Source organism: Garra rufa, chromosome 15, assembly GCF_049309525.1.
Source record: "Garra rufa chromosome 15, GarRuf1.0, whole genome shotgun sequence".
Taxonomy (NCBI): domain Eukaryota; kingdom Metazoa; phylum Chordata; class Actinopteri; order Cypriniformes; family Cyprinidae; genus Garra; species Garra rufa.
The window spans coordinates 37,931,011-37,957,729 of record NC_133375.1 but is presented as its reverse complement, the minus strand read 5'-3'; the positions used below and the strand labels follow the sequence as shown (position 1 = coordinate 37,957,729).

The window sequence follows — 26,719 nt, the reverse complement described above, 5'->3', positions numbered from 1 at the left end:
TGTTGTCTATTGTTATGTCCCCACCAATGCCAAAATCAACCCTACGCCCTTGCCTTTAAGTATAGTTATTAGTTATATAGTTCTTTAATCATTTGAGTCAGGCAAGTCAAGTCTGCGAGTGGTTTCGAGATTCGTTCAGACTGGATCATTGAATTAGTGAGTTCTAGTTCAAAAAAAAAAAAAAATGGGACCAGTTCAACTTGTGAATTTGTGAACCAGTTCTAAAGGTTAATAAAAAAAAATATTTCAGCTCATCTCGAACTCAGACATGATCAACAGAGTTCATTCAAAAGAGCTGATTTCTTTCACTGAATCAGTGAGTTCTAGCATGAGAAATGTTCAAATCAGACAATTCAGGAACAAATCATTCCATCTAATTTGTGAACGAGTTTAATAGTTTGATTAAAAATAATCAACTCAAAGGAATGATTCATCACGAATCGGCCTTGACTTGAATACACTGAATGGGTCAAAATTATAGATTTTTCTTTTATGTCAAAAAACATTAGGGTATTTAGTAAAGATCATGTTCCATTAAGACATCACGTAAATTTCCTACCGTAAATATATCAAAAATTCATTTTTGATCAGTGATATGCATGGCTAAGAACTTCATATGGACATAAAAAGTGATTTGAAAACAATGACCAAACAGCAATATACAGTTGGTTAACTACTCACAAGCTGCAGAATGAATACATTAACCAATAAATATGAATAATTGTCTTTGTTGGAGGTAAATATCGAAAGTCACTGCCCCTCCATCACCTTACAATCCATTCAACACTACACGTTTAATATTAAATTCCCAGCACATGCATTAGGCTTCACGTTTTCTCAAATCAGAATCCAACCTTGGACTAAAATAGGAGTCGTGTCAACCGGCTTTGGCTTCCAGTATCTGACAGCGCGGTGAGGTGTGGGACAGCTCATCTCCACCTTGTGCCAACACTGTCTACGATATCAAACCCCTGAACGGCATCCTGACAGACACGTGCTGGAACGACAGAGAGAGATCCCATGCACCTGTCTTCAGTTAAAGCCTGTATTCGTATCACAGACAGGGTTACATTCACTCTGGTTTATATCCTTTATTTTCTTAAAAAAAGGAAGTAATCATTTCTAACCCAAGAATAATAAATATACAACTTATTCATAGCACTCTATATATTTAACATCCAGGAAAAGGGTTTATAATACACAGAATAAAGGACTGTGGGTAAACGATATACAGAGAAGGATCTGCTTTTTAAAAGTTACACTTAAAACAAGCTCCTGTGAAGGACTTTACTTAAAATCTGAATTTATTCCTGGTGTGTATCAGGATGTAAAGCCATAAAATCTTTGTAAAATGCCTTATTGTACACAAATGACATCACCGAACCGCATCGCATGCACCTGAAACATTCACATCAAGACGTCACTCCTGAAAAGGAAAAAGGATTTTAGCTTTTCATCAGAGAAATTCAAAAAAATCGATTGTCAGACTGCCATGGTTTTGATCTCAGATTTTCATTGTCTGAACAGACAACAGATGGCTTGAAGTTTCTTTGTGTTTTGTGAAAAACTTCTGATCTGCATCAACATCAAAGTATTGTTGTTGACAGCAAAAAAATAAACGAGTGTCATTTATTTATATCAGAAACAAAAGTGGCATGTTTTGTGTAACTAAAAGTGTACAAACTGAACTCGCGTGCCACTGTGAGTGGTCAAATAAACTTTGAAGATGTGGCTTGTTTAGTGCAGGGTGATTTAAAAAGCATAGAAAAACAGTAGTGGGTCCTGAAAATGATAAATAAAATAAATATGAATGAAAACAGTGCTAATGTGTGCACTGTGAGGTGAGAGAGAGCCATTTGTGAGAACAAAAACTGAAAAGTGTGCTCTGTGTTGCTCATTTTTGTGAATCAGAGGTAAACTCTTCGTGGATTTTGTGCAGAAACCATAGACAGTTCCGAAGGGTCCTGACAGTTTTTAGGTGGCCAAACATGTGCCTCAGCGAGAGGGTTTCTGCTAATGACCAGCTGCAGATGCTCTCCGGCCTCCGTGATCAACGGCACAGCTAGACAACAGTCGAAATCACGTGTCCGTGCGTGATTGACCTGTTAAAATAGTCAGAAAAATCAGTAGATTAATGGAATTTATTCCTCTGATGCAAAGCTGAATTTTCAGCATCATTACTCCAGTCTTTAGTCACATGATTCTTCACAAATCATTCTAACATGCTGATTTGCTGCTTAAGAAACATTGTTTTCAATGATGAAACCCGTTCTGGTGCTTAATTTTTGTGCAAACTGTGATATTGTCAGGATTTTTTCATGAATAGAAAATGTAAAATTACAGCATTTATTTGAAACAAAATGTTTGTATCAAATGTCTTTACTACCCCCTTAATAAGTTTAATGCATCCTTGCGTAATAAAAATATTAATTTCATTTCTTTTTCTAAATTAAAGAAAACTGTCAAGGTTAAAGGAATAGATCAACCTTCTAGAACACAGGTGACATGAGCAGTCAAAATTTCAGAAGCAAAAATGGACTTAAAGTTTTCGGCTTACTTACCCAGTTGATTTATTACTTTGATAATTGCAAACATTTTTTGTATTACAAGTTTTCGAAAATGTTAGGTTTAAATATGCAAATGAGGCATTATTTAATGAAATATGCTCTAATTTGCTTACTTTTCTAGTATAAAAATCTAAACACTGGATGAAGTCAGTTTCAAAATTCTTGTTTCTTAAAATTCTTAAAAAAGCCCAAAATCTCAAACTTGACAGGTGCATGAAAAAAACAGCGTTTTTGCCAGCACTGTTAAAGTGATTTACAGGAGAATTTAGTTTTTTACTTTTGTAATGGCATTTTTGGCAACTTTATTAAAAGTGTGACATTTATGTAGAATTTTTACAAAATTATTTTTTTAAAGCTTTTCTAGTTTTTAAAGTTTCTAATTAAAAAACAGAATAAGAAAAAGTATAATAATAATGAGTTACCAATCAAATTAAATGTATTTGCACTACAGAGGTGGTACAGAAGAACACAAACATCACTTGTAAGTGTATTTTCATATGTTTAATGAGGCACAGAGGTGGCATGAGTGCAATCACATTCATAAATTCATGCTGAGATTAATATTTTAACTAACATTTTGAATATAACATTTTTGAAGTCACTGATTTAATTACTAAACCGTATCATTCATTTGATTCGTTCGAATGGCTGATTCATTCAGGAATAAAGCAAGTGACTGTCTTTGACTGTCTTTTAAGGGAAATTGAATCATTGACTCGATTACTAAATCGTTTAAAAACGCATGTTCATTCATAAACTAAATAACACTGTGTTTTTGAATGGAAATGCACAGCTGTTCAGCTCAATTTTGATGATGAAATAGAGCAAAATCAGGCAATAGTGTTATAGTCAGACAATGCAATTCACTTCATATTAACTTCTTGTTTATTTAACTGTTGTATTAAATCAATCTTATTTACAAACTCCCTTAAAAATCATTAAAAGCTGTCACTCACCTTAGTTCTTCACGATCTCACAAAGTTCCATTGTAATCAAAGACGCTCTCTAGTCTGCATAATGAATATCTTATTTACACTTTCAGTTTATAAAAGGATTCGTGAGATATGCCCGGGATACAAAACATGTAGAAACCTTTGAAGTTCCCTTCAGTGCCAACACAAATATGCTGATCGGGTCAGTCATACTGTACATGGTGCTCCTACTGTAAATACTTTTTCATAGTCGCAAATGCGAATGAAATGGTCGCACTGTAGAGCCCTGTGAGGGCGAGTAAATAGTGCCATTTTTCATTTTTAGGTGAACTATCCCTTTAAGAGCAGGTCAGCCAGTAGAATACATCACCTGTAGAATACGGTCATATGGGCGTAACCCAGCTTGGTCTGCAGGCCCATCCAGACGGATCATGTTCACGTAAACCCCCTTTTCCAGCAGACCGTCAGACACGCTGAATCCAAAATCCCTGCTATCAACATCCTTCTGTATACAGATCTGAGACAAAGGGAGAGAATGAAGATCTGACGATCAGTCAAGTGTGATTTCAACTTGATTTCAAGTGCTAGGAAAGTGAATATTACCTTATGAAGCTCTATTGGCATGGATGGGCTGGTGTCCTTCATGTCCTCCGGTACAGCTGTGTTTTCTGAGGTCCTCTCCGGGCTCAGTACAAGAGCTTTGGTCCTGCTTTCATTGTGCTTCTCGCTGTCTTCTCCCAAACTCAGTGTGCTGCCTGACATTATAGTAGCCTAAGACATAAATAAAACACTCAAATACAAAATCTCATTTGATTTGGAACGACATGAATGATGTTTGCTGAGATTTAAATGATCGGTTTTGTTCTACTAAATCATACTGGTTTAGGTTACTTATATTATTGCAAAGATTTTGGTTAAAATGACTTATTTTATGCTTCCTCTCCCCACGGCTGCATTTATTTAATCAGAAATACAGGAAAAACAGTAATATTGTGAAACATTGTTACAATTCAAAATAACTGTTTTCTATTTAAATATATTTAACTTAAATGTAACTTATTACTGAGATGGCTATTTTCAGAATCATAACTCTAGTCTTTAGTTTCACATGATCTCTCAGAAGTCATTCTAATACGCTAATTACTTCTACAGACTTTTATTTATTTATTTTTTAATTACTGTGGTAAAAATTTGGGTTGAGAATTTCTTACATGGGAAAGATTTTGGTTAAATTCAAAAAAATTACTTATTTTGGTTGAATCCTTTTATCTTGGTAAATTAGTTAAAATATACTCATATTGTAGAAACATTTTTGGTTAGTCTGTTTTATCTCAAAGATTTTGGTTGAAATGTACTTTTTGGAAAAAAAGATGGTTAAGATTTTGGATAAGGATTACTTATTTTGTCAGAAAGACTTTCGGTTAAAAAAATCCTTATATCTTGGTAAAGATTTGGGTTAAAAATGACATTGTGGTAAAGACTTTGGTTGAAAATGACTTATATCACGGGAAAGATCTGGGTTTAAAATCCTTTTATCTTGGCAAAGATTTTGGTTGAAAATTACTTATATTTTGGTAAAGATTTTGGTTATAAAATCTTTTTATCTTTGTAAAAATTCTGATTGAAATGTACTTACATCGTGGTAAAGATTTAGTTTAAGAATTACTTATATTGTGGTAAAGATTTTGGTTGAGAATTACTTATATCATAGTATAGATTTTGTTCATGTTGCCCACCTCTACATAGTATAAACTGGAAACAGTTAGAAAGACAAAATATAACGATTTAGCAATCAAAGAACACAGACTGTATATAAAAATTGACAAAAAGTTGATTTACCTCAAGTTCCCGCAGGATTTCTGATTGGCCGCAGGTCTCCAGGTCCTGAAGAGCTTGTGACCAATAGTTCTCCTGAGCGTCTGTATTGTTGTGGTTGTGACAGCGTGCGGGACTGACAGATCTGTGTCAATGCAAAGCAACCTGGGTAATGTAAGGCCAGGTGTACTATTGGAAACGGAGCTCTCTCTCTCTCTCTTTATATAACTGTACTGGATGGCATGATTGAAACAGTCACTTTACAAGACCCTTCTCAACTACAAGAAAAGTGTCGGTTAGAGAAAAAGAAACACACACAGATGTGTCTGAAGAGGCTGTGAACTAGTTCCAGTGACAAAAGAATAAAATGACAAAAAAAAAAAAAAGTGATAAAGAAGCAGACAAGGGCGGATGACAGCGAGTGGCCCACGGATGATTAGTAAGGCAGACGAGAGACAGAAAACCTGAGAAAAAATAGAAAAGACAAGAGTAGGAGCATACAGAGACTGGAAGCAGTGCTCGACTGTGTGCATCTTTAACAAGCGTTTAGCCACAGAAACCAAAACCACAACAGAAAAAGTGTATGCCAAAAACCATATACAAAGAAAGGCTTTTGACTTTCCACTGGGATCATTAAAATGACATACAGTGCCCTCCACTAATATTGGCACCCTTGGTAAATAAGAGCAAAGGTAACTGTGAAAATAAATCTGCATTGTTTATCCTTTAGATCTTTCATTCGAAAAATTCACAAAATTCTAACCTTTCCTTTGAGTAAAATGATGGAAGCTAAGGGGGAAATCTCATTACGAAATAAATGTTTTTCTCTAGTTCACGTTGGCCACAAATATTGGCACCCCTAAAAATTTGTAAAATTAAAAAGTAAAATAAAAAAATACCCCATGTCCACGGTTAAAAATACTGCTGGGTCTTTAATGTTGTGGACCTATTTTTCTGCTGGAGGTCCTGGACATCTTGTTTAGATACATGGCTTCATGGATTCTATCAAATACCAGCAGATAAAAAATCTTATAATGGGCCATGGTTGCATCTTCCAGCAGGACGATGATCCAAAACAAACATCAAAATCAACACAAAATTGTGTCACTGAGCACAGAATGAAGCTTTTACCATGGCCATCCCAGTTCCCTGGACTGAACCCTGTATAGAAACTCAAGAAAAGAAGCACCAACATGAAGCTGGGAATAAAGAGATTCTGGAGAATCTAGAGAGTTTCTGTATGAAGGAATGGTCTCTGATCTCTTGTCAGGTGTTCTCCAAACTCATTAGAAATTGTTGGAGAAAACTCAGAACTGTTATCTTGGGAAAAGGACGTTGCAATAATTGGGTGCCACTAATAGCGGCCAACGTGAACTAGAGAAAAACATTTATTTCATAATGAGGTTTCCCTCACAGGCTCTATTGTTTTACTTCAATGACAGGTTAGAATTTTGTGAATTTTTTGAATGAAAAATCAAAACGATAAATTATGCAGATTTATTTTTTTTACATCCACCTTTGCTCATATTTACCAAGGGTGCCAATATCAGTGGAGGGCACTGTATAATCACCAACAAACTGTCTAATTTAACAAATATGGGTCAATTTGATGGTGAAAAATTGTAATACCTGTTACAGTACATTATTCGCTTACATATTTACAGCAGAATTTACATTTAAGTACATTTTAATACTTGCTGCTGTATTTTTTATACATGCTGTATGCTTTATATACATATGAATATACAATACCATTTACCCAAAAGTTTGGGGTCAACATATTTTTTATTTTATTCTGCAAATATGCAATAAATTGATCAAAAGTGACAGTAAAGAGGTTTGTAATGTTACAAAAGGCCCCAAAAATGTTTCAAAACCCAAACTTGTGACTGGTAATGTACATAATTTGACCAAAAAATACCAAAAATCATAGTCTTTTAAAAATGTCAATATTTTACAGACAGTGCATGACAACTTGTTCAGGTCATAGTTCACTCTAAAATAAAAACATATATAAATAAATTATATTTTGCATAGAGTAAAATACATTTTTAATACAAAATCTTAAACTGTGATGTATGAATGCATTACAATTCAAATATCCTTGAACTATGACCTGGACATGGTTTTATGAGACTGACTTGTGTTTTTTTTTTTTTATAAGTGCACAAACAAAAAAAAAATTGACAAACCAAAAAAAAGAAAGAAAGAAAGAAAGAAAGAAAGAAAGAAAGAAAGAAAGAAAGAAAGAAAGAAAGAAAGAAAGAATAACAGCCACATGACTGTGTCAGCAACCAAAACTATAAAACAAGCTAAAGCTTAAAATGTTCTTATGCACAAGTGTCCTTCTCGCAAAACATCAGCTGTTATGATTTAACCTTCTAGTTCCTGACTAGATAAAGATAAAGTACTGTACTGACAGAATCAACAAGCTAGGTCCCTAAACGAACTCTCACCCAGAGTATGTCCAGTCCTCCTCGCTCGGCCTCCCATCGTACATAGCAGGATGGTGGGCGTGTCTTCTGGAGACCATTGGGCTTCTGTGATTGGTCTGTCTCCAGTCATTGGGATGAAGAGTGAAATCAGATGCCCTATGAATATAGACACCTGAAAATAAAGGTTTAGGTTTGATTACGCACAAACAAGGTATATTTGAGTTTATTTATTTATTTTTTTTAGAAATAATGCCTATGTGTGACCCTGGACCACAAAACCAGTTTAAGTAGCACGGGTATATTTGTAGCAATAGCCAACAATACATTGTATAGGTCAAAATTATAGATTTTTCTATTATGCCAAAAATTATTAGGATATTAAGTAAAGATCATGTTCCGTAAAGATGATTTGTAAATTACAGTAAATATATCAAAACCTAATTTTTGATTAGTAATATGCACTGCTAAGAACTTCATTTGGACAACTTTCTCAATATTTAGATTTTTTGCACCCTCAGATTACAGATTTTCAAATAGTTGTATCTCTCCCAAATATTGTCCTATCCCAACAAATCATATCAACTGAAAGCTTATTTATGCATGGTGTATAAATCTCAATTTCAAAAAATTGACATTTATGACTGGCTTGTGGTCCAGGGTCAAATATAGAATATAGTGTTTGGCATTTATGGATCATTTTTGTCATTTTGGAACTTGACAGTATCTAGTCACTGTACGCTGCTTGGAAACTCTGCTAAATTTAGCATAAGAAAGAAAGAAAGATATACAGGTATGGATAAATTATAATTAGTTTTTGGGTGAATAATCTCCAGTGTTTTGCATTATTCCCCTCACAACTGCCATTTTAAAAATAACATTGCAGGAAAAAATTACCCAACCGCCACATGTGGGTTATTGGACACTTTTATGTATTGCAGAAGGCAAAAGGTTTATTTGTTGGCAAAAAAAAAAAAAAAAAAAAAATGGTTCCTTTAATTTAAGTTTATTGATTTTTGGAACAAATACTATCTATCTATCTATCTATCTATCTATCTATCTATCTATCTATCTATCTATCTATCCATCCTACCAGTCAAAAGTTTTATAACAGTAAGATTTTTAATGTTTTTTAAAGAAGTTTTTTTATTGGAGCCAAAATACTGCAAAACCAGTAAAATTTTGAAATATTTTTTCGATTTAAAAAAACTGTTTTCTATTTGAATATTTAAGTGTAATTTATTCCTGTGATTTCAAAGCTGAATTTTTAGAATCATTACTCCAGTCACATAATCCTTTAGAAATCATTCTAACATTTTTATTTGCTGCTCAAAAAACATTTTTTTTTTTCAGGTTTCTTTTATGAATGGAAAGTTCAAAAGAACAGCATTTATCTGAAATAGAAATCTTTTGTAACATTATAAATGTCTTTATCATCACTTTTGATCAATTTAAAGCATCCTTGCTAAATAAAAGAGTTAATTTCTTTCCCAAAAAAATAAAATAAATAAAAAATACTGACTTTAAGGTTTTGAATAGTGTATATAGTTACAAAAGCTTTTTATTTCAGATAAATGCTGATCTTTGGATTATTGATGATGATGATGATAATAATAATAATAATAATAACACCACCACAAATGTTTCTTGAACAGCAAATCAGCATATCAGAATGATTTCTGAAGGATCATGAGACACTGAAGCCTGGAGTAATGATGCTGAAAATTTAGCTTTGATCACAGGAATAAATTCTATTTTAAAATATATTCAAATAGAAAAGTTATTTGAAATAGTAAAAATATTTTAAAATGTTACTGTTTTTGCTATACTTTGGATAAAATAAATGCAGGCTTGGTGAGCAGAAGAGACTTCTTTAAAAAACATTAAAAATCTTACTGTTCAAAAACTTTTGACTGGTAGTGTATGTATCCTGTGTTTTATTCCATATAAGGAAATGCAAGATAAAATGAGCTAGTTTTCATTCTTTTTTGGGCAGGTTTGGGTTAGTTTTTGATTTAAATTTTTTATGGGACTTGGCAACCCTGACTCTCTCTAATTTTCCAAGGCTCCTTCACTGACCTCAATAAAACTCTTAGGACAAAACCCAATCCAGGCACAGTCATCTTATCTGAACTTTGAACTTTTTGTCCAAATGAGTTTATTAACCCTTTCTGATCTTAAGTTTCAGCCCTCGTTAACATTCAGTTACGTTTGTCATCATCTTCCGCACCTTGACTTCCATAGCCAGCATCCAGGGCCGAACTATCCCATGAGTCCATGGCTGAATCCAGACTGGGCGGCGTGGTCAGGCGATGAAGTTCAGAGTACTTCCCTCGCCTGAGAGAATCTGAGCGATCGTCTTCCATGTCGCTCACGCACGAGGCCGTCCTGGACGGGCTGCCCCTGTCTGACTCCAAAAGTGCTGGAAAAGACAGATGTGGGTCAGGAGGACAAGCACTGATGCATTATTTATGAAGATGTTTTTCCTAGAGGATTATATGTCGGAAATGTTTGCATGCACTTCTCCAGAACACACACAGGTCTTAATTCACTCACGTTCAGATCGCTTCTTAATTTTGAGAGTAACTGTGTCTCCGGCGGTCTGCAGCAGGTGGATAGCCTCGCTCAGAGGTTTTCCCTTTAGACTCATATTATTGATGGCCAAAACACGGTCTCCGATATGAAGAGCACCAGTCCTTTAAAAACAAAGTCTCATGTAAAAGTCACTTGCGTAAAAGGTACTTGCAGTTCCCACACTGCCCACTAGATACCATATGTGAGCCTGCTGCTCGTGAACAGATCGCTCAGCTGATGTGTGTTATGAAACATGCAGGTTTATTTATGTGTGTGTATTATTCATGCACTGCTGCATGAAATGCTAGATGAGGTGGTGAGTGTTTGTGTGCACCTGTGCGCGAGGCCGTTGCGGGTCAAGCTGGAGATCAGGATGGGATTGAAGGGCTCTTCAGTGCCTGAAATGGTGATTCCAAGAGGGCCGCCATGTCTCTTGAGCTCTACTGTGAATATGACTGAACCGGACGATTCTAATTCATCTGCAATATACAAATATGCAAGTTAAAATAAGATAAATTAAACAGTGGTGTCAAAATACAAAGGACTTTAATTTTTTTTGTTTGTTTACAGTGTTATTTTAGTAATATTTATATGCTATACTATTCGTTAACAATTAGAATTGGATCGTATTTATTACATTTTATTTTTATATTTTCAGTTTCATTTTTTTATTTTTATAATTAGCTTTATTTTATTTCAGTTTGAGTATTAGCGATTGTAGTACCTTAACTTAAATTTTAAATGTTGCATTGGCAATGAACCGAAATAAAATAAGTTAAAGTTTTTTGAATTTAAAGTTTTTCATATATTTTGTTTTAATTTACGTAAATTATTTAAAAAAAATTTTAGTTTCACTTAAGAATAAGACAAATTTTATTAATGGATATTCCTTCTATACGGCCCAACAAAGCAAAAAGGCAGTAACTATGCCGAGTGCAGAACTGAGAAAAATTACTTTAAAGTTATCCTGTCATCCAGCCTGTTATCCAATGTTAAAACCGTCCCTTGAGGATGCCGCGAAATCACACACATTTGAGATAAGATATTTTGTCACATAACAAAGGATGCCTTGAATGTCATGAAAATGATTATAACTCATTTTTGACCAAAAATGCAGTTACTGCCTTTTTGCTTTGTAGGGCAGTATATATAAAATGACGTTGCATTTTTTATTTGTTTTAATTAAAAAATAATGTTAATATACTGTATATAAGGCACCTTTATAAATTATAAATATACATACAATGTACATGCATCTTAATATACATACACTACCAGTCAAATGTTTTTGAACAGTAAGATTTTTAATGTTTTTAAAGAAGTCTCTTTTGCTCACCAAGCCCAAAGTACAGCAAAAACAGTAAATATTTTTACTACTTAAACTGTTTTCTATTTGAATATTTTTTATTCCTGTGATTTCAAAGCTGAATTTTTAGCATTATTACTCCAGTCACATGATCCTTCAGAAATCATTGTAAAATTCTGATTTGCTTTATTATTATTATTATTATTATTATTATTATTATTATTATTATTGTTAAAAAAACAGCTGAGTAGAATTTTTTTCAGGTTTATTTAATGAATGAATAGAAAGTTCAGAAGAACAGTCTTTATCATCACTTTATCAATTTTAAGCATCCTTGCCAAATAAAAAGTAATAATTTTGAAAATTTCTTGTATAATGTTACAAAAGATTTTCATTTAAATCCCGAAAAAAAATGTACTCAACCGTTTTAAATATTGACAATAAAAAAAGTTTACAGCAAATAGCAAATCAGCATATTAGAATGATTTATGAAGGATCATGTGACACTGAAGACTGGAGTGATGATGCTGAAAATTTAGCTTTGATCACAGGAATAAATTACATTTTAAAATATATTCAAACAGAAGGCAGTTATTTTAAATAGCAAAAACATTTCAAATTTGTACTGTTTTGTCTGTACTTCTGTGAACAAAAGAGACTTATTTAAAAAAAAACGTTAAAAATCTTTTGATATGTAATGTACAAATATTATCTTATCTTATTCAACAAAATAAATAGGAAAGCATAGATTAAAGTTATTAAAACAGTAATTTATTTATAAATTCACATGCATTTTAGTACTGCATATTGATATATATATATATATATATATATATATATATATATAGTATATATAGTAAATACAGTATATACTTTAGGTAAGTATAGATACTTGAAAATATTAAAACCATTAAGTCATAGGTCACAATATAATTAAATTTAACTTCATACAGAAGCCATCTACATTATATTTAATTAAAACGAAAATTAAAAATGTGACTTTAATTTTCCAGTACATTATTACTCATTTAGGTCTTTAAATACTTGACTGCAAAATTACTCTAGCACAAAACGTACAAATTAAAATCAGCCTTTCTTAAAGAGTACACAAACAAAAACCCACTCACCCAGGTTGTCTTCGTCTTTCTGAATCCGCAGTTTGACCATCCCCTCAGCCTGCTGGAGGACCATCATGGCCTCTTCCATCCCACAGTTATCCAGCCGAACATTATCAATGGCCAGCAGACGATCGCCTGGCTCCAGGGTCCCTATTCTATTAAAAAAGGCCATTTGACATCAAACAGTGTACCAGAAACATCATATTTATCAGTTTTTCTCTTCTAATAGGAGGTTTATCAAATGAATTGATCCTGTGAGTTGTATTGCAAGTGTACCTATGTGCGATACTGCCTCTCTGTATCTCTGAGATGATCAGAGGTTGTCCTGGCTTCTTGCTCGCTGTAAATCAAATTTAGTAGTAGAGGTAGTAGAAAATGTAATTCAATTACCACCTCAGATTTGATATTATATAGAGCGTGTTAGATGCAGGGTGCATTCAATTAAATAAAATGTTTAATCTGTACACTATTCCAAGTCAACAGCGCCCCCTTTTGGTCATCACTCACCACTGATTGTAATGCCCAGCTCCACTCCACGTCTCTTGGGCAACTTCACCTGAAATGTGCCACTGCTGGGAATGACTGATTCTGTGAGATACACACACAGACATATACATACAAATCTGTAACTGTAACTCATAAAAAACGATTGTGTGTTCAGATTATATTTCAAATCAACATGAATCACTGATCTTTGACTGAAATTACATTTTGTACCTGCTACTTCAAACTCCACCTCCAGTGCGATCTTATTGGCCAGTGCCGCATCTCGGAGCAGCTGATTGGCCTCTTCCAGAGTTCCGTCCTCAGTGGGAATTCCATTAATGGAAAGAATTCTATCTCCGACTTGTAACACCCCACACCTGGAACGCAAATATATTCAAATAAACACAGACACATTCACATGAAAGTACAATAACAAGTTAACAGAAGGCATAGAATATATTATCAATGATAAGATGTTACTTTTAAAATTGACTAATATTTTAATTTACTGTTTAAAAGGTTAGTTTTTGATCATAATTTTTTTTTAAAGTCCTTTTCACTCTTTATCTCACAACTCAGATTTTTCCCTCCCCATTTGTAGTCTTTTATAAATGTTGTTGCAGAATTTAAAAAAAAAGGTAATTGCAAACTTTTTCTTACAAATCTGACTTTTCCCTTGCAACTCTTTTTTTTTTAATTGACAAACTCAAAATTGTGAAGAGAAAAACAAGAAGCCAGAATGATCTTTTTCTTTATTCTGCAGAAAAATTAAAATAAGACACTACTTAATAATGAAAATTATTGAAAATAATTATTTTCAAAACTACTTTGAAACAGCATAGATTGCAAAAAGGGATATACAAAAATATATTTCTTCACTTTGCCTGAAAATTATAAAAATAAAATAAAGAAATATAAATGACAGAAGTAAATGAATAAATTAAAAAAACAAAATAAATGGAGAAATAAAGTAAATGAAAAATAAAAACATTAAAACAGTAAAAAAAAGTATAAAAATAAAAAGAATAAACAAACGAAAAGAAAGGAAAATATGTAAGTGAATATAAAAAAAAGTAAATTAAATGAAACAGAATGAAGACATTATTCTTATTTTGCCTAAATATCATATTTTTGTCATTTAGTACTGCCCTTCAGAAGCTACAAAAGATGCTTCCCCCCCTGGGTTGCTGTATTAAATAGATTCAACATACAGTGGGTACGGAAAGTATTCAGACCCCCTTAAATGTTTCACTCTTTGTTATATTGCAGCCATTTGCTGAAATCATTTAAGTTCATTTTTTTCCTCATTAATGTACACACAACACCCCATATTGACAGAAAAACACAGAATTGTTGACATTTTTGCAGATTTATTAAAAAAGAAAAACTGAAATATCACATGGTCCTAAGTATTCAGACCCTTTCTGTGACACTCATATATTTAACTCAGGTGCTGTCCATTTCTTCTGATCATCCTTGAGATGGTTCTACACCTTCATTTGAGTCCAGCTGTGTTTGATTATACTGATTGGACTTGATTAGGAAAGCCACACACCTGTCTATATAAGACCTTACAGCTCACAGTGCATGTCAGAGCAAATGAGAATCATGAGGTCAAAGGAACTGCCTGAAGAGCTCAGAGACAGAATTGTGGCAAGGCACAGATCTGGCCAAGGTTACAAAAAAATTTCTACTGCACTTAAGGTTCCTAAGAGCACAGTGGCCTCCATAATCCTTAAATAGAAGACGTTTGGGATGACCAGAACCCTTCCTAGAGCTGGCTGTCCGGCCAAACTGAGCTATCGGGGGAGAAGAGCCTTGGTGAGAGAGGTAAAGAATAGCCCAAAGATCACTGTGGCTGAACTCCAGAGATGCAGTCGGGAGATGGGAGAAAGTTGTAGAAAGTCAACTATCACTGCAGCCCTCCACCAGTCGGGGCTTTATGGAAGAGTGGCCCGACAGAAGCCTCTCCTCAGTGCAAGACACATGAAAGCCTGCATGGAGTTTGCTAAAAAAACACCTGAAGGACTCCAAGATGGTGAGAAATAAGATTCTCTGGTCTGATGAGACCAAGATAGAACTTTTTGGCCTTAAATCTAAACTGTATGTGTGGAGAAAACCAGGCACTGCTCATCACCTGTCCAATACAGTCCCAACAGTGAAGCATGGTGGTGGCAGCATCATGCTGTGGGGGTGTTTTTCAGCTGCAGGGACAGGACGACTGATTGCAATCGAGGGAAAGATGAATGCGGCCAAGTACAGGGATATCCTGGACGAAAACCTTCTCCAGAGTGCTCAGGACCTCAGACTGGGCCGAAGGTTTACCTTCCAACAAGACAATGACCCTAAGCACACAGCTAAAAAAAACGAAGGAGTGACTTCACAACAACTCTGTGACTGTTCTTGAATGGCCCAGCCAGAGCCCTGACTTAAACCCAATTGAACATCTCTGGAGAGACCTAAAAATGGCTGTCCACCAATGTTTACCATCCAACCTGACAGAACTGGAGAGGATCTGCAAGGAGGAATGGCAGAGGATCCCCAAATCCAGGTGTGAAAAACTTGTTGCATCTTTCCCAAAAAGACTCATGGCTGTATTAGATCAAAAGGGTGCTTCTACTAAATACTGAGCAAAGGGTCTGAATACTTAGGACCATGTGATATTTCAGTTTTTCTTTTTTAATAAATCTGCAAAAATGTCAACAATTCTGTGTTTTTCTGTCAATATGGGGTGCTGTGTGTACATTAATCAGGAAAAAAATAACTTAAATGATTTCAGCAAATAGCTGCAATATAACAAAGAGTGAAACATTTAAGGGGGTCTGAATACTTTCCATACCCACTGTATATCTGTGGTTTTATATCTTCCTGTTGGTTTGTATTTTGATAAATGCTTCAGGTTTGCAAACGTGGGACTAAAATGTCAACAGAATAGTATCAACTGTGCAGTAACGTCTGCAATCCTGAAGCAAGCTGTCACAGGTGATCTTTGTCCTGGGTCAGATCAGCGTCTCAGGTTTCTCTCATGCTGTAAGGCTTGTGTGTGTTCGTACATGTACATACATCTCTCCACAGGCTCTAAATGTACAAGACAATGGCTTCAGCATGCATCACGTCTACAGTTTGACAGCTCAGGGCAGCGGCGTCCTCTCACCTTTCAGCAGGTGTGTCAGGCTCTATAAAGCGAACGCAGGCAGGCGCTGACAGCGGTTCAGTAGCAAACACTCCCCCCTGTAACTGCAGGCCGAATCCAGTAAGAGGATCTCCTCTCAGAACCACCTCACTGGTTTCTATATGCACCACCTGACCGCCGGCACCCACCGTACTTGACGCCAGAGACACTGAGAGAATCAGAAAATTATATGATGTACAGTCGTGGCCAAAAGGTTTGAGAATTACATAAATATTGGAAATTGGAAAAGTTGCTGCTTAAGTTTTTATAATAGCAATTTGCATATACTCCAGAATGTTATGAAGAGTGATCAGATGAATTGCATAGTCCTTCTTTGCCATGAAAATTAACTTAATCCCGAAAAAAACTTTCCACTGCATTTCATTGCTGTCATTATAGGACCTGCTGAGATCATTTCAGTAATCGTCTTGTTAACTCAGGTGAGAATGTTGACGAGCACAAGACTGGAGATCATTATATCAGGCTGATTGGGTTAGAATGGCAGACTTGACATGTTAAAAGGAGGATGATGCTTAAAATCATTGTTCTTCCATTGTTAACCATGGTGACCTGCAAAGAAACATGTGCAGCCATCATTGCGTTGCATAAAAATGGCTTCACAGGCAAGGATATTGTGGCTACTAAGATTGCACCTAAATCAGCAATTTATAGGATCATCAACAACTTCAAGGAAAGAGGTTCAATTCTTGTTAAGAAGGCTTCAGGGCATCCAAGAAAGTCCAGCAAGCGCCAGGATCGTCTCCTAAAGAGGATTCAGCTGCGGGATCGGAGTGCCACCAGTGCAGAGCTTGCTCAGGAATGGCAGCAGGCAGGTGTGAGCGCATCTGCACGCACAGTGAGGCCAAGACTTTTGGAAGATGGCCTGGTGTCAAGAAAGGCAGCAAAGAAGCCACTTCTCTCCAAAAAAAACATCAGGGACAGATTGATCTTTTGCAAAAAGTATGGCGAATGGACTGCTGAGGACTGGGGCAAAGTCATATTCTCCGATGAAGCCTCTTTCCGATTGTTTGGGGCATCTGGAAAAAGGCTTGTCCGGAGAAGAAAAAGTGAGCGCTACCATCAGTCCTGTGTCATGCCAACAGTAAAGCATCCTGAGACCATTCATGTGTGGGGTTGCTTCTCATCCAAGGGAGTGGGCTCACTCACAATTTTGCCCAAAAACACAGCCATGAATAAAGAATGGTACCAAAACACCCTCCAACAGCAACTTCTTCCAACAATCCAACAACAGTTTGGTGAAGAACAATGCATTTTCCAGCACGATGGAGCACCGTGCCATAAGGCAAAAGTGATAACTAAGTGGCTCGGGCCCAAAACGTTGAAATTTTGGGTCCATGGCCTGGAAACTCCCCAGATCTTAATCCCATTGAGAACTTGTGGTCAATCCTCAAGAGGCGGGTGGACAAACAAAAACCCACTAATTCTGACAAACTCCAAGAAGTGATTCTGAAAGAATGGGTTGCTATCAGTCAGGATTTGGCCCAGAAGTTGATTGAGAGCATGCCCAGTCGAATTGCAGAGGTCCTGAAAAAGAAGGGCCAACACTGCAAATACTGACTCTTTGCACAAATGTCATGTAATTGTCGATAAAAGCCTTTGAAACGTATGAAGTGCTTGTAATTATATTTCAGTACATCACAGAAACAACTGAAACAAAGATCTAAAAGCAGTTTAGCAGCAAACTTTGTGAAACCTAATATTTGTGTCATTCTCAAAACTTTTGGCCACGACTGTACATTAATGTAAAGTGGAGTTAAAAACCTTAATCATGGTAAAAAAAAAACTCAAACTGTTTATTAGCATGGCCCAATTGGGAGTAGTGTTGCTCTTTAAGACCTTATTTTCATTTAACAATTTTTTCCTTTTTGTCTAGATGTCAGACAGTCACATTAAATGAGAGATAGCGATACTAAGCTGGACATAAGCTGAAGGGCAGAGATGAGACAAATCTACATGTACTGTATATAAATGCACTCACAAGAGCTCTTGTGGTCTCTTCTCCTTTGTCTCCTCTTGGTGACGGTGCAGCGAGGGCTGGATGGGTAGGAGGGCAGGGTGTTGCTGGGATAGGTGTTGGGGTACGTTGACTGCGTGCCACAGTTGTAGCTGTGAAAGCCTGATGTGTTTGCAGAGATGCCAGACGTCACAGCTGGAGAAGAGAGAAGATTTGAGATTGAAGTGTGATGTGTAGTCCATGTATGGTTATATTTGTATATGAATGGAATACTAGCAATACTGCTATCATGCAGTATGAGTGACAGACAGTTTAATTATAGCAATATATATTATTAATCATTTAAATAACTGGAAAACTACTTTGAAACAGCATAGATTGCAAAAAGGGAATTACAAAACAATATAAAAACATAAAAAATAAACAGAGAGAGATATAAAGTAAATAAAAATAATAATAATAATAATAATAATAATAATAAAACCGTAAAGTGAAAATGTGTATAAAAATTAATAAAAAAAATGAGCAAAAAAAGAAAAATAAAGGAAAAAAATTATGAAATTAAGGTAAATAAAATGAAAATAAGTAAAAGAATAAACTGAATATGTAAATAAAATTGAAAGAGAAAAAAGAAAAAAGAGAATAATGAAAATAAAGTTACAAAATTAATAAATAAGTAATATAAAACAATATGTAAATAATATTGAAAGAAAGTGAACAAATAATACAAATAAAGTAAAAATTAATAAATATGAAAAAAAGAAAATATGTAAGTGAATATAAATAAGTACTCAATAAATAAAACTGAAAAAGAATAAGGTTAATATAAATTAAACATTCATGAAAATAAAAAGAACAAAAGAAAATAAAGTAAAAAAAATTAATTAAAATTAAAAGAAAGGTGAATGAATAATGAAAAAGTAAAAATGAATAAATAAAAATGAAAATAAGCAAAATAATAAAGTGAATATGTAAATAAAACTGTAACAAAGAAAGAATAAAAAATGACAAAGAAATAACGAATAAAAAGAAAAGAAAGAATAAATAATGAAAAATAAAAAGAATGAATAAAAATGAAAAAGTAAAAAATGAATAAATAAAATTAAAAGACAAATATGTAAGTTAATATCAATAAAAATTAATAAATGATTGAAAATGAAAAAGAAAGAAAATAAAAAGTAAAAAGTAAAAAATGATTAAATTAATGAAAATGGAAAGAAAAATATAAATAAAAGTTTATATAAATAAAAATGAATAAATTGTTGAAAATGAAAAAAGAATAAATAATGAAAATAAAGTAAAAAATGAATAAAGAAAAATGAAAAAGAAAAATAATTAAATATAAATAAAAATGAATAAACTGATGAAAATGGAAAAAGAATAAATTGTGAAAATAAAGTAAAAAATATATAAAGAAAATGAAAAAGAAAAATAATGCGAGTATAAATAAAAATAAATTTATGAAAATCTAAAAAAAAAAAAAAACAGGTAAACATGAATAAACATAAACCAAAAATAAATAAAAGAAAAATTTAAATAAACTATAAAACATGTAACACAGGAAATAAAGTACAGTTGCACACTGCATTGTGGGATACAGTATTACACATTTTTGGCAAATGTACTACAGCGAATATCCAGGTATTCCGCTCTAACAGACAGTTTGCACCCAAACAAAAATAATTAATAGTATTATTTTAGTATGCCCTTCTGATTGTACCTGAAAAAGTCATCCTCTCCCTGTATATTTATTACATTTAAATGCTAATATATAATTACATATATATTTAATGTTCAGTAGAATATGAAAACATGCAGACGGGGGACACTCACATCGGTGTGAGGGTGTAGGGGTGGTGTGACTCCAGGCCGAGGGTGTTTTTTGGAAAGGTGGAGGAGCGCAGCTGTAGTTCTCACTAGAGTCCCACTGACGCTGACTGCTCCTCTGGACACGTACTGCAGGGAAAACAGACACACACAAAATGCCTGATAAATGGGTTATTTCTGCTGAAAACAAGCTTATGTTACAGCACTCAGGCTGATACACGCCTGCAGAAAGATCTGATGTGGACTGATCCACACCGCTTCACTGATCATTGACATTCACAGGGCCGAATCAGAGGTGCTGCTCAAGGCAAGGATTTGGTTCACTCCTTCACACACAGTCCATTTATTTCCTTCATTTCTTTTTCTTTCTCTTACATTTCCGGGCCAGCTCGAGTAAGGCTGACAGCAGCGGAGGAACCATCTTAAAACTCTCTCTTCACAAATGCTCTGTGAGACAGACAGAGGACATTGTTTTGGATTCTGACAGAAACAGATCTGACACTAAGCAGCTGTGTCACTAACGATGCTTAATTAGGCATGCATCGTGTCACGCTCGTTAGGATGTGCCACACCCATCAGGCCAGCTGTTTAGACACAGATAAATCTGCACTTCAAAGAGCTGCTGTGGGTTGCTTTTCTTTGTATTACCCCTGCTTTCTTACATGCTGTTATTTCAATGATTTTTCTACTCTATCCTAAATACTAATCTATGACAAAGATGGTGGCAAATGGGAAAAATTGTTACGTTTAACCTCCATTTTTTTTTTTTTTTAACTGGACAATATGGCAAATATTGCACATCATACAGGTATTCTTTCGATGTAAAGTGGTACGGCAAAAATAAACATATCTCACTATGTTGAGTTTTTAATTCGGCATTGATGTCCTAGTAATACAATTAAATACAATAAATAAAAAATTTGTTTATTTAGCTTTTTTCTAATGTGTAAAAATGTTTAAGTTCTTGGAAGTGTGATGATTTCAAATTTTATTTAATTAAATTATTAATTACATAGTAGGCCATCCAAGATTCATACAATTAGAAAATACATATAAACATACCCAAAATATCATGGAATGAGTGTTTTCACTGACAGATTTGTCAACAGCGTTGGTCATTTTAATAAAAAAAAAAAAAACATTTGTCAATTAAAATAAAGCTGAAAAACATTTTTTTCTAAATATTAAATTGAAAAATTTTTCATATTATTATTTTTTTAAATTTAAAGAACTTTGAAAGGATTTGCAAGTAACTGCAATAACAAATAGTTTAAAAATTAAATTAAAAATTTTAATATTATTATTATTTTTTAACAAATTAAAGAACTTTGAAAGCATTTGCAAGTAACTGCAATAACAAATAGTTTAAAAATTAAGTTAAAAACTTTTTAATATTATTATTATTTTTTAACAAATTAAAGAACTTTGAAAGGATTTGCAAGTAACTGCAATAACAAATAGTTTAAAAATTAAGTTAAAAACTTTTTAATATTATTATTATTTTTTAACAAATTAAAGAACTTTGAAAGGATTTGCAAGTAACTGCAATAACAAATAGTTAAATTCCAAAATAAAAATGAAATAAAAACAAAACACTAAAAAAAAGCACATAAAATGTTTTTAATGTTTTCAAAGAAGTCTCTTCTGCTCACCAAGCCTGCAGTTATTTATAGACAGCAAAAGCAGTAATATTGTGAAATATTTTTACTATTTAAAATAACTGTTTTCTATTCAAATATATTTTAAAATGTAATTTATTCCTGTGATCAAAGAAGGATTTTCAGCATCATTACTTCAGTCTTCAGTGCCGCACGATCCTTCAGAAATCATTCTAATATGATTTGCTGTTTAAGATTTTATTATTATTATCAATATTTAGAACAGTTGAGTAAATTTTTTCAGGATTCTTTGATGAATAAAAAGATCTAAAGATCAGCATTCATGTGCAATCAAAAGCTTTTGTAACATTATACACTATACCATTCAAAAGCTTGGAGTCAGTATAATTTTTATTTAATAATTAATACTTTTATTTAGCAAGGATGCTTTAAATTGATCAAAAGTGATGATAAAAGATATTTATAATGTTACAAATGTTTTTTTTATTTTAGATAAATGCTGTTCTTTTGAACTTTTTGTTCATCAAAGAAACCTGAAAAAATTCTGCTCAGCTTAACATAATAATAATAAATTATTTGAGCAGCAAACTAGAATATTAGAATGATTTCTGAAGGATCATGTGACTGAAGTAATGACGTTAAAAATCAGCTTTGAAATCACAGGAATAAATTACATTTTAAAATATATATTCAAATAGAAAACTGTTATTTTAAATAGTTAAAATATTTCTACATTTTACAGTTTTTACTGTACTTTGGATCAAATAAATGTAAATTTGAAAATATATACATACCAAAAAATTGTCATGGAATGAGTGTTTTTTCCACTGACAGATTTAAAAACCATTTGTTAATTGAAATAAAGCTGAAATGAAATATATTTTTCGAATTATTTTTATTCTAAATATTACATACAAAAAATTATTTAACATTATATTTTTCTTAAATAAATTATAATATTTTGAAAAAAATTTAAGATTAAAATTGTTATTAAAATGTTGTCTTGGCAAGTAACTGCAAAAAAAAATTGTTTAAAAATGTCAAACTAAAAATAAAACTAAAATAACACACTAGACAGAAATATTTTAAAATAACAAAACAAATAATAATAAAAAAACAACAAAAATAACAAAAGCACATACAATTTGTATAAATAGTAAAATAATAGTAAAATAAATACAAAAAAAATAAATAAATATTTTATATATATAAACATAAAAAGATAATTTAAAAAAATAGCATTAAATACTAAAATAGTTTGTAAATAATACTAAAATAACACTGTTTGTCAATCAAACAGGCAAGAGTAACTGAGGCCGTATGTTTGGCTATGATCAGAACAGCACATTACCATAACACACACTATTTCTGCAGCATACCGCATAAATACTGAATTTTTCTGCATGCATGGACTACCCAGATGATGTACTACATGTCAAAATGTGCTGTGTACAACAGAGCACACTGAGGGGGAAAATGCATTGCAATGCAAACATAAATTTAACTCTTTATATTATTAAATCAGACATCTAAGAGATCAGTTTTTTTTTTTCAATAATATTAAAAATACAAAATATATCCAAAAAAGTTAATTTCTGGGATGATACCTGAGCACCACCTGCTGATTTAAACATGCAAAGCACTGAAAAGTCATGCGACACTGAAAGCTGGTATATAATGGCTGCTGAAAATTCAGCTTTGTATCACAGGAGGAATAAAATACCTTTTAAATTATATTTAAAATAGAAAACTGTTACTTTAAATTCTAATAATGTTTTAATTTTTTCCTGTATTTTTAATCAAATAAATGCAGCCTTGGTGAGCATAAGCCACTTCTTTCTCTAGTTTCCTCAGTTGTCAGTTCTGCGGTGTATAATCTGCGTGCATGAAAAATGACTCCACATACGAGATTATTCTTTGACAGATGAGCCGCCCGGTGAGCTCAAGCTTGAGCTAAAGAGGATGCAGGTGTTCAAATCACTTTATAACTGCTGTGCGCCCGTTCATATCTCATTTCAAGAAAATCCAATGATACAGTCAGAATGCGGTTTCTAGTAACATAGTTAAGCCAGAGTGAAGGCTCTGAGCTCATGGTTTGTGTGTGTGTGTGGACTCATGTCTGTAGGGTAGGGGAAGTCTTGCCTGCAGTGCTCTGCATATTAAGAATGACTCAAGATACTTGTAAGAAAGTGGCCCAAAGCTGGACGCCGACAAGCACTACAAACCGACACTGGCATGAGGAAAGGTCAAAGAGAGACAGAAGAAAAGAAGATGGAACAAGGATAGAATCCAGTAAGGATGCAGCAGCTGTGAATTGAGTTCATATTGTAGATACAGAGCATAACTAAAAAAGGATATGAATTAAAAATAGAGCTTTGATGCTTTTTGCATTAATGCTAGTGGACCGGAAATCAGCCTGGATAAATGCATGTAGTTTTTTACTGTTTACTGTGCAGTCTACTGTTACATAAATAGTATATGAAACTAAACGTTTCTAACTGTATGCTACACAAAACCAGTCATAAGGGTAATTTTTGGGAAACTGAGATATATACATCGTCTGAAAGCTTTCCACTGATGTATAGGACAATATTTAGCTGAGATACAACTATTTAAAAATCTGGAATCTGAGGGTGCAAAAAAATTCAAAATATTCAGAAAATTGTCCAAATGAAGTTCTTAGCAATGCATATTACTAATCTAAAATTAAGTTTTGATATATTTACAGTAGGAAATTACAAATTATCTTCATGGAACATGATCTTTACTTAATATCCTAATGATTTTTGGCATAAAAGAAAAATCGATCATTTTGACCCATACAACGTATTTTTAGCTATTTCTATAAATCCATCTGTGCTACTTAAGACTGGTTTTGTGGTCCAGGGTCACAAATAGCATGAAATAGTATGACACACACACACACACACACACACACAGACACACACACAGACACACACACAGACACACACACAGACACACACACAGACACACACACACACACACACAAAAAACTTTAGTATACTACATTTTTAATTTAGAAAGTGGAGTCCAAATAGATAAAAATAATAATAATAAATAAATAAATAATGTGGAGAAAAATAAAACTGCAGTATGGTATTTTTTAATTCAGCAACTGGAGCCCAGATTGATTGATTAAATAAATAATTAAATGGTACATAATAACCCCGAAACTGTAGTATGTTACATTTTTACAAATTCAGAAAATGGTATACAGATTTGAATAAATAATAGTAATAAGTAAATACATAATAATACAAATAATAATAATAATAAAATAAAATAAACTTTTCAAACTGCAGTATTTTTTTTTACTCAGATAAAATAAAATAAAATAATAAAATAAAGATAATTCTTTAAAAAATATTAAAAAACATACTGATCCCAAACTTTTGAACAGCAGAGTATATAAAAATGAATATAATCTAATGTTAACTCGTTTGTTCATTTAAAATTCTCAAAAAATATTTGACAATAAGATGTGCATTATCAGTTAAATAAAAATATATATATATATATAATTCTTTAAAAAATATAAAAAAATCTTACTGATCCCAAACTTATGAATGGCAGATTATATAAAAATTTATATTATCTAATGTTAACTCATTTATTTAGTTCAAATTATACAAATTCTCAAAAAATATTTGACAATAAGATGTGCATTATCGGTTTAAAATAAAATAAAATAAAATAAAATAAAATAAAATGTGAAAATAGTAAAGTATTAGCTTTTTGTTTATATTATACTCTTTATATATTATATATTAGAAGTTTGATAATTCATAAAATATTTGCAAAAAAAAAATCAGTTAATATTATTTATATAATTCATAGTTCAACTTTAGTTATAAGCTCTTGTATATTGTACATTTAGGCAAAATGTAGTATCTGGATAATGTGTGCACTATTAATAGCATGTATTTACCTTTTTTTGTGGCCATTTGTACATTTTATGGGTCTGACTTCCGGTCTCATCCAGCTATTTTCAGCTGTACAAAACAACTTGTTTTGCTACTTGATATTGCAAATTGGTGTGTTGGATTATCTTAATGTATTATCTTAATTATGAGCACACTGGTTTGTAGTGCACCATTTACTCCACATTGTTATTCTTCTCATTATTAAGTCTCACCAATAGGCTTACTTCCACATTGAAGTAAAAGGTGGATGGTCTCCACAGAAACAGTATGTAAACAGTATGGTAGTGTGCTACTGCAAAAATTCTACAGGACAAGTCTAGATTATCTAAGTGAATGTCTTTGAGTTTGTTTATGATCTGTGTGTGACAGTGAGCGTCTGCAGACCTGTTTCATGTGAGCAGTGTTGAGAGGGCAGGATCTCTAGTTTGGTGAGCTCTGAGGAGCTGGAAAGGAGCTGCTGAGCCTCCATCAGGGAGCAGTGCTCTGTGCTCATGCCATCTATAGCCAGGAGAATATCTCCCACATGCAAAGCACCACATCTGAGGAAAATAGGGAAAGACAGCAAGAAAGAGACAGACAGTGGTAGCAAGGTGAGAAAATCATCTGTGGAGCAAAGCTAGAAACAGGGTGAAAACAGTCACAACAGATGGGAAGGTGTAAGGAAAAAAAGAGAATTGCATGTGGATTTTACACTAACTGTGGGGAGTGCAATCTGCAAACACAAGGTGATGTAAACAAAAATTAAAAAGAAAGATTTGAGGTGTGTAAAGAGCAGGGGAATAATGGGAGATTTGATGCATATTAGTAATAATGGACCACAAAATAAGGGTCAATTTTTTTAAATTGAGATTTATAATATGATTTTTAGCTGAATGAATAAGCTTTATTTACATATAATTTGTTAGGATAGGACAATATTTGGCCGAGATACAACTATTTATAAATCTGAAAT

General features: G+C 33.1%; 1 protein-coding gene across 2 annotated transcripts in view; it reads right to left on the bottom strand.

Annotated features, from left to right (window-relative positions):
* Positions 1–907: 907 nt before the first annotated feature.
* grip2a (glutamate receptor interacting protein 2a) overlaps positions 908–26,719 on the bottom strand; it is a 53,546-nt gene continuing 27,734 nt past the window's right edge. For both annotated transcript variants that reach the window (XM_073818721.1, XM_073818722.1), the window contains exons 9-24: positions 26,152–26,306; positions 20,211–20,333; positions 18,402–18,572; positions 16,385–16,571; positions 13,462–13,607; positions 13,252–13,332; positions 13,021–13,084; positions 12,754–12,899; positions 10,655–10,799; positions 10,303–10,442; positions 9,977–10,168; positions 7,771–7,921; positions 5,339–5,459; positions 4,103–4,270; positions 3,870–4,016; positions 908–2,102 (exon numbers count right to left, since the gene is read on the bottom strand). In XM_073818721.1, coding sequence (XP_073674822.1) covers positions 1,908–2,102; positions 3,870–4,016; positions 4,103–4,270; positions 5,339–5,459; positions 7,771–7,921; positions 9,977–10,168; positions 10,303–10,442; positions 10,655–10,799; positions 12,754–12,899; positions 13,021–13,084; positions 13,252–13,332; positions 13,462–13,607; positions 16,385–16,571; positions 18,402–18,572; positions 20,211–20,333; positions 26,152–26,306 — 2,332 coding nt within the window. In that variant the 3' untranslated portion in view covers positions 908–1,907. The remainder of the gene's footprint in view (positions 2,103–3,869; positions 4,017–4,102; positions 4,271–5,338; positions 5,460–7,770; positions 7,922–9,976; positions 10,169–10,302; positions 10,443–10,654; positions 10,800–12,753; positions 12,900–13,020; positions 13,085–13,251; positions 13,333–13,461; positions 13,608–16,384; positions 16,572–18,401; positions 18,573–20,210; positions 20,334–26,151; positions 26,307–26,719) is intronic.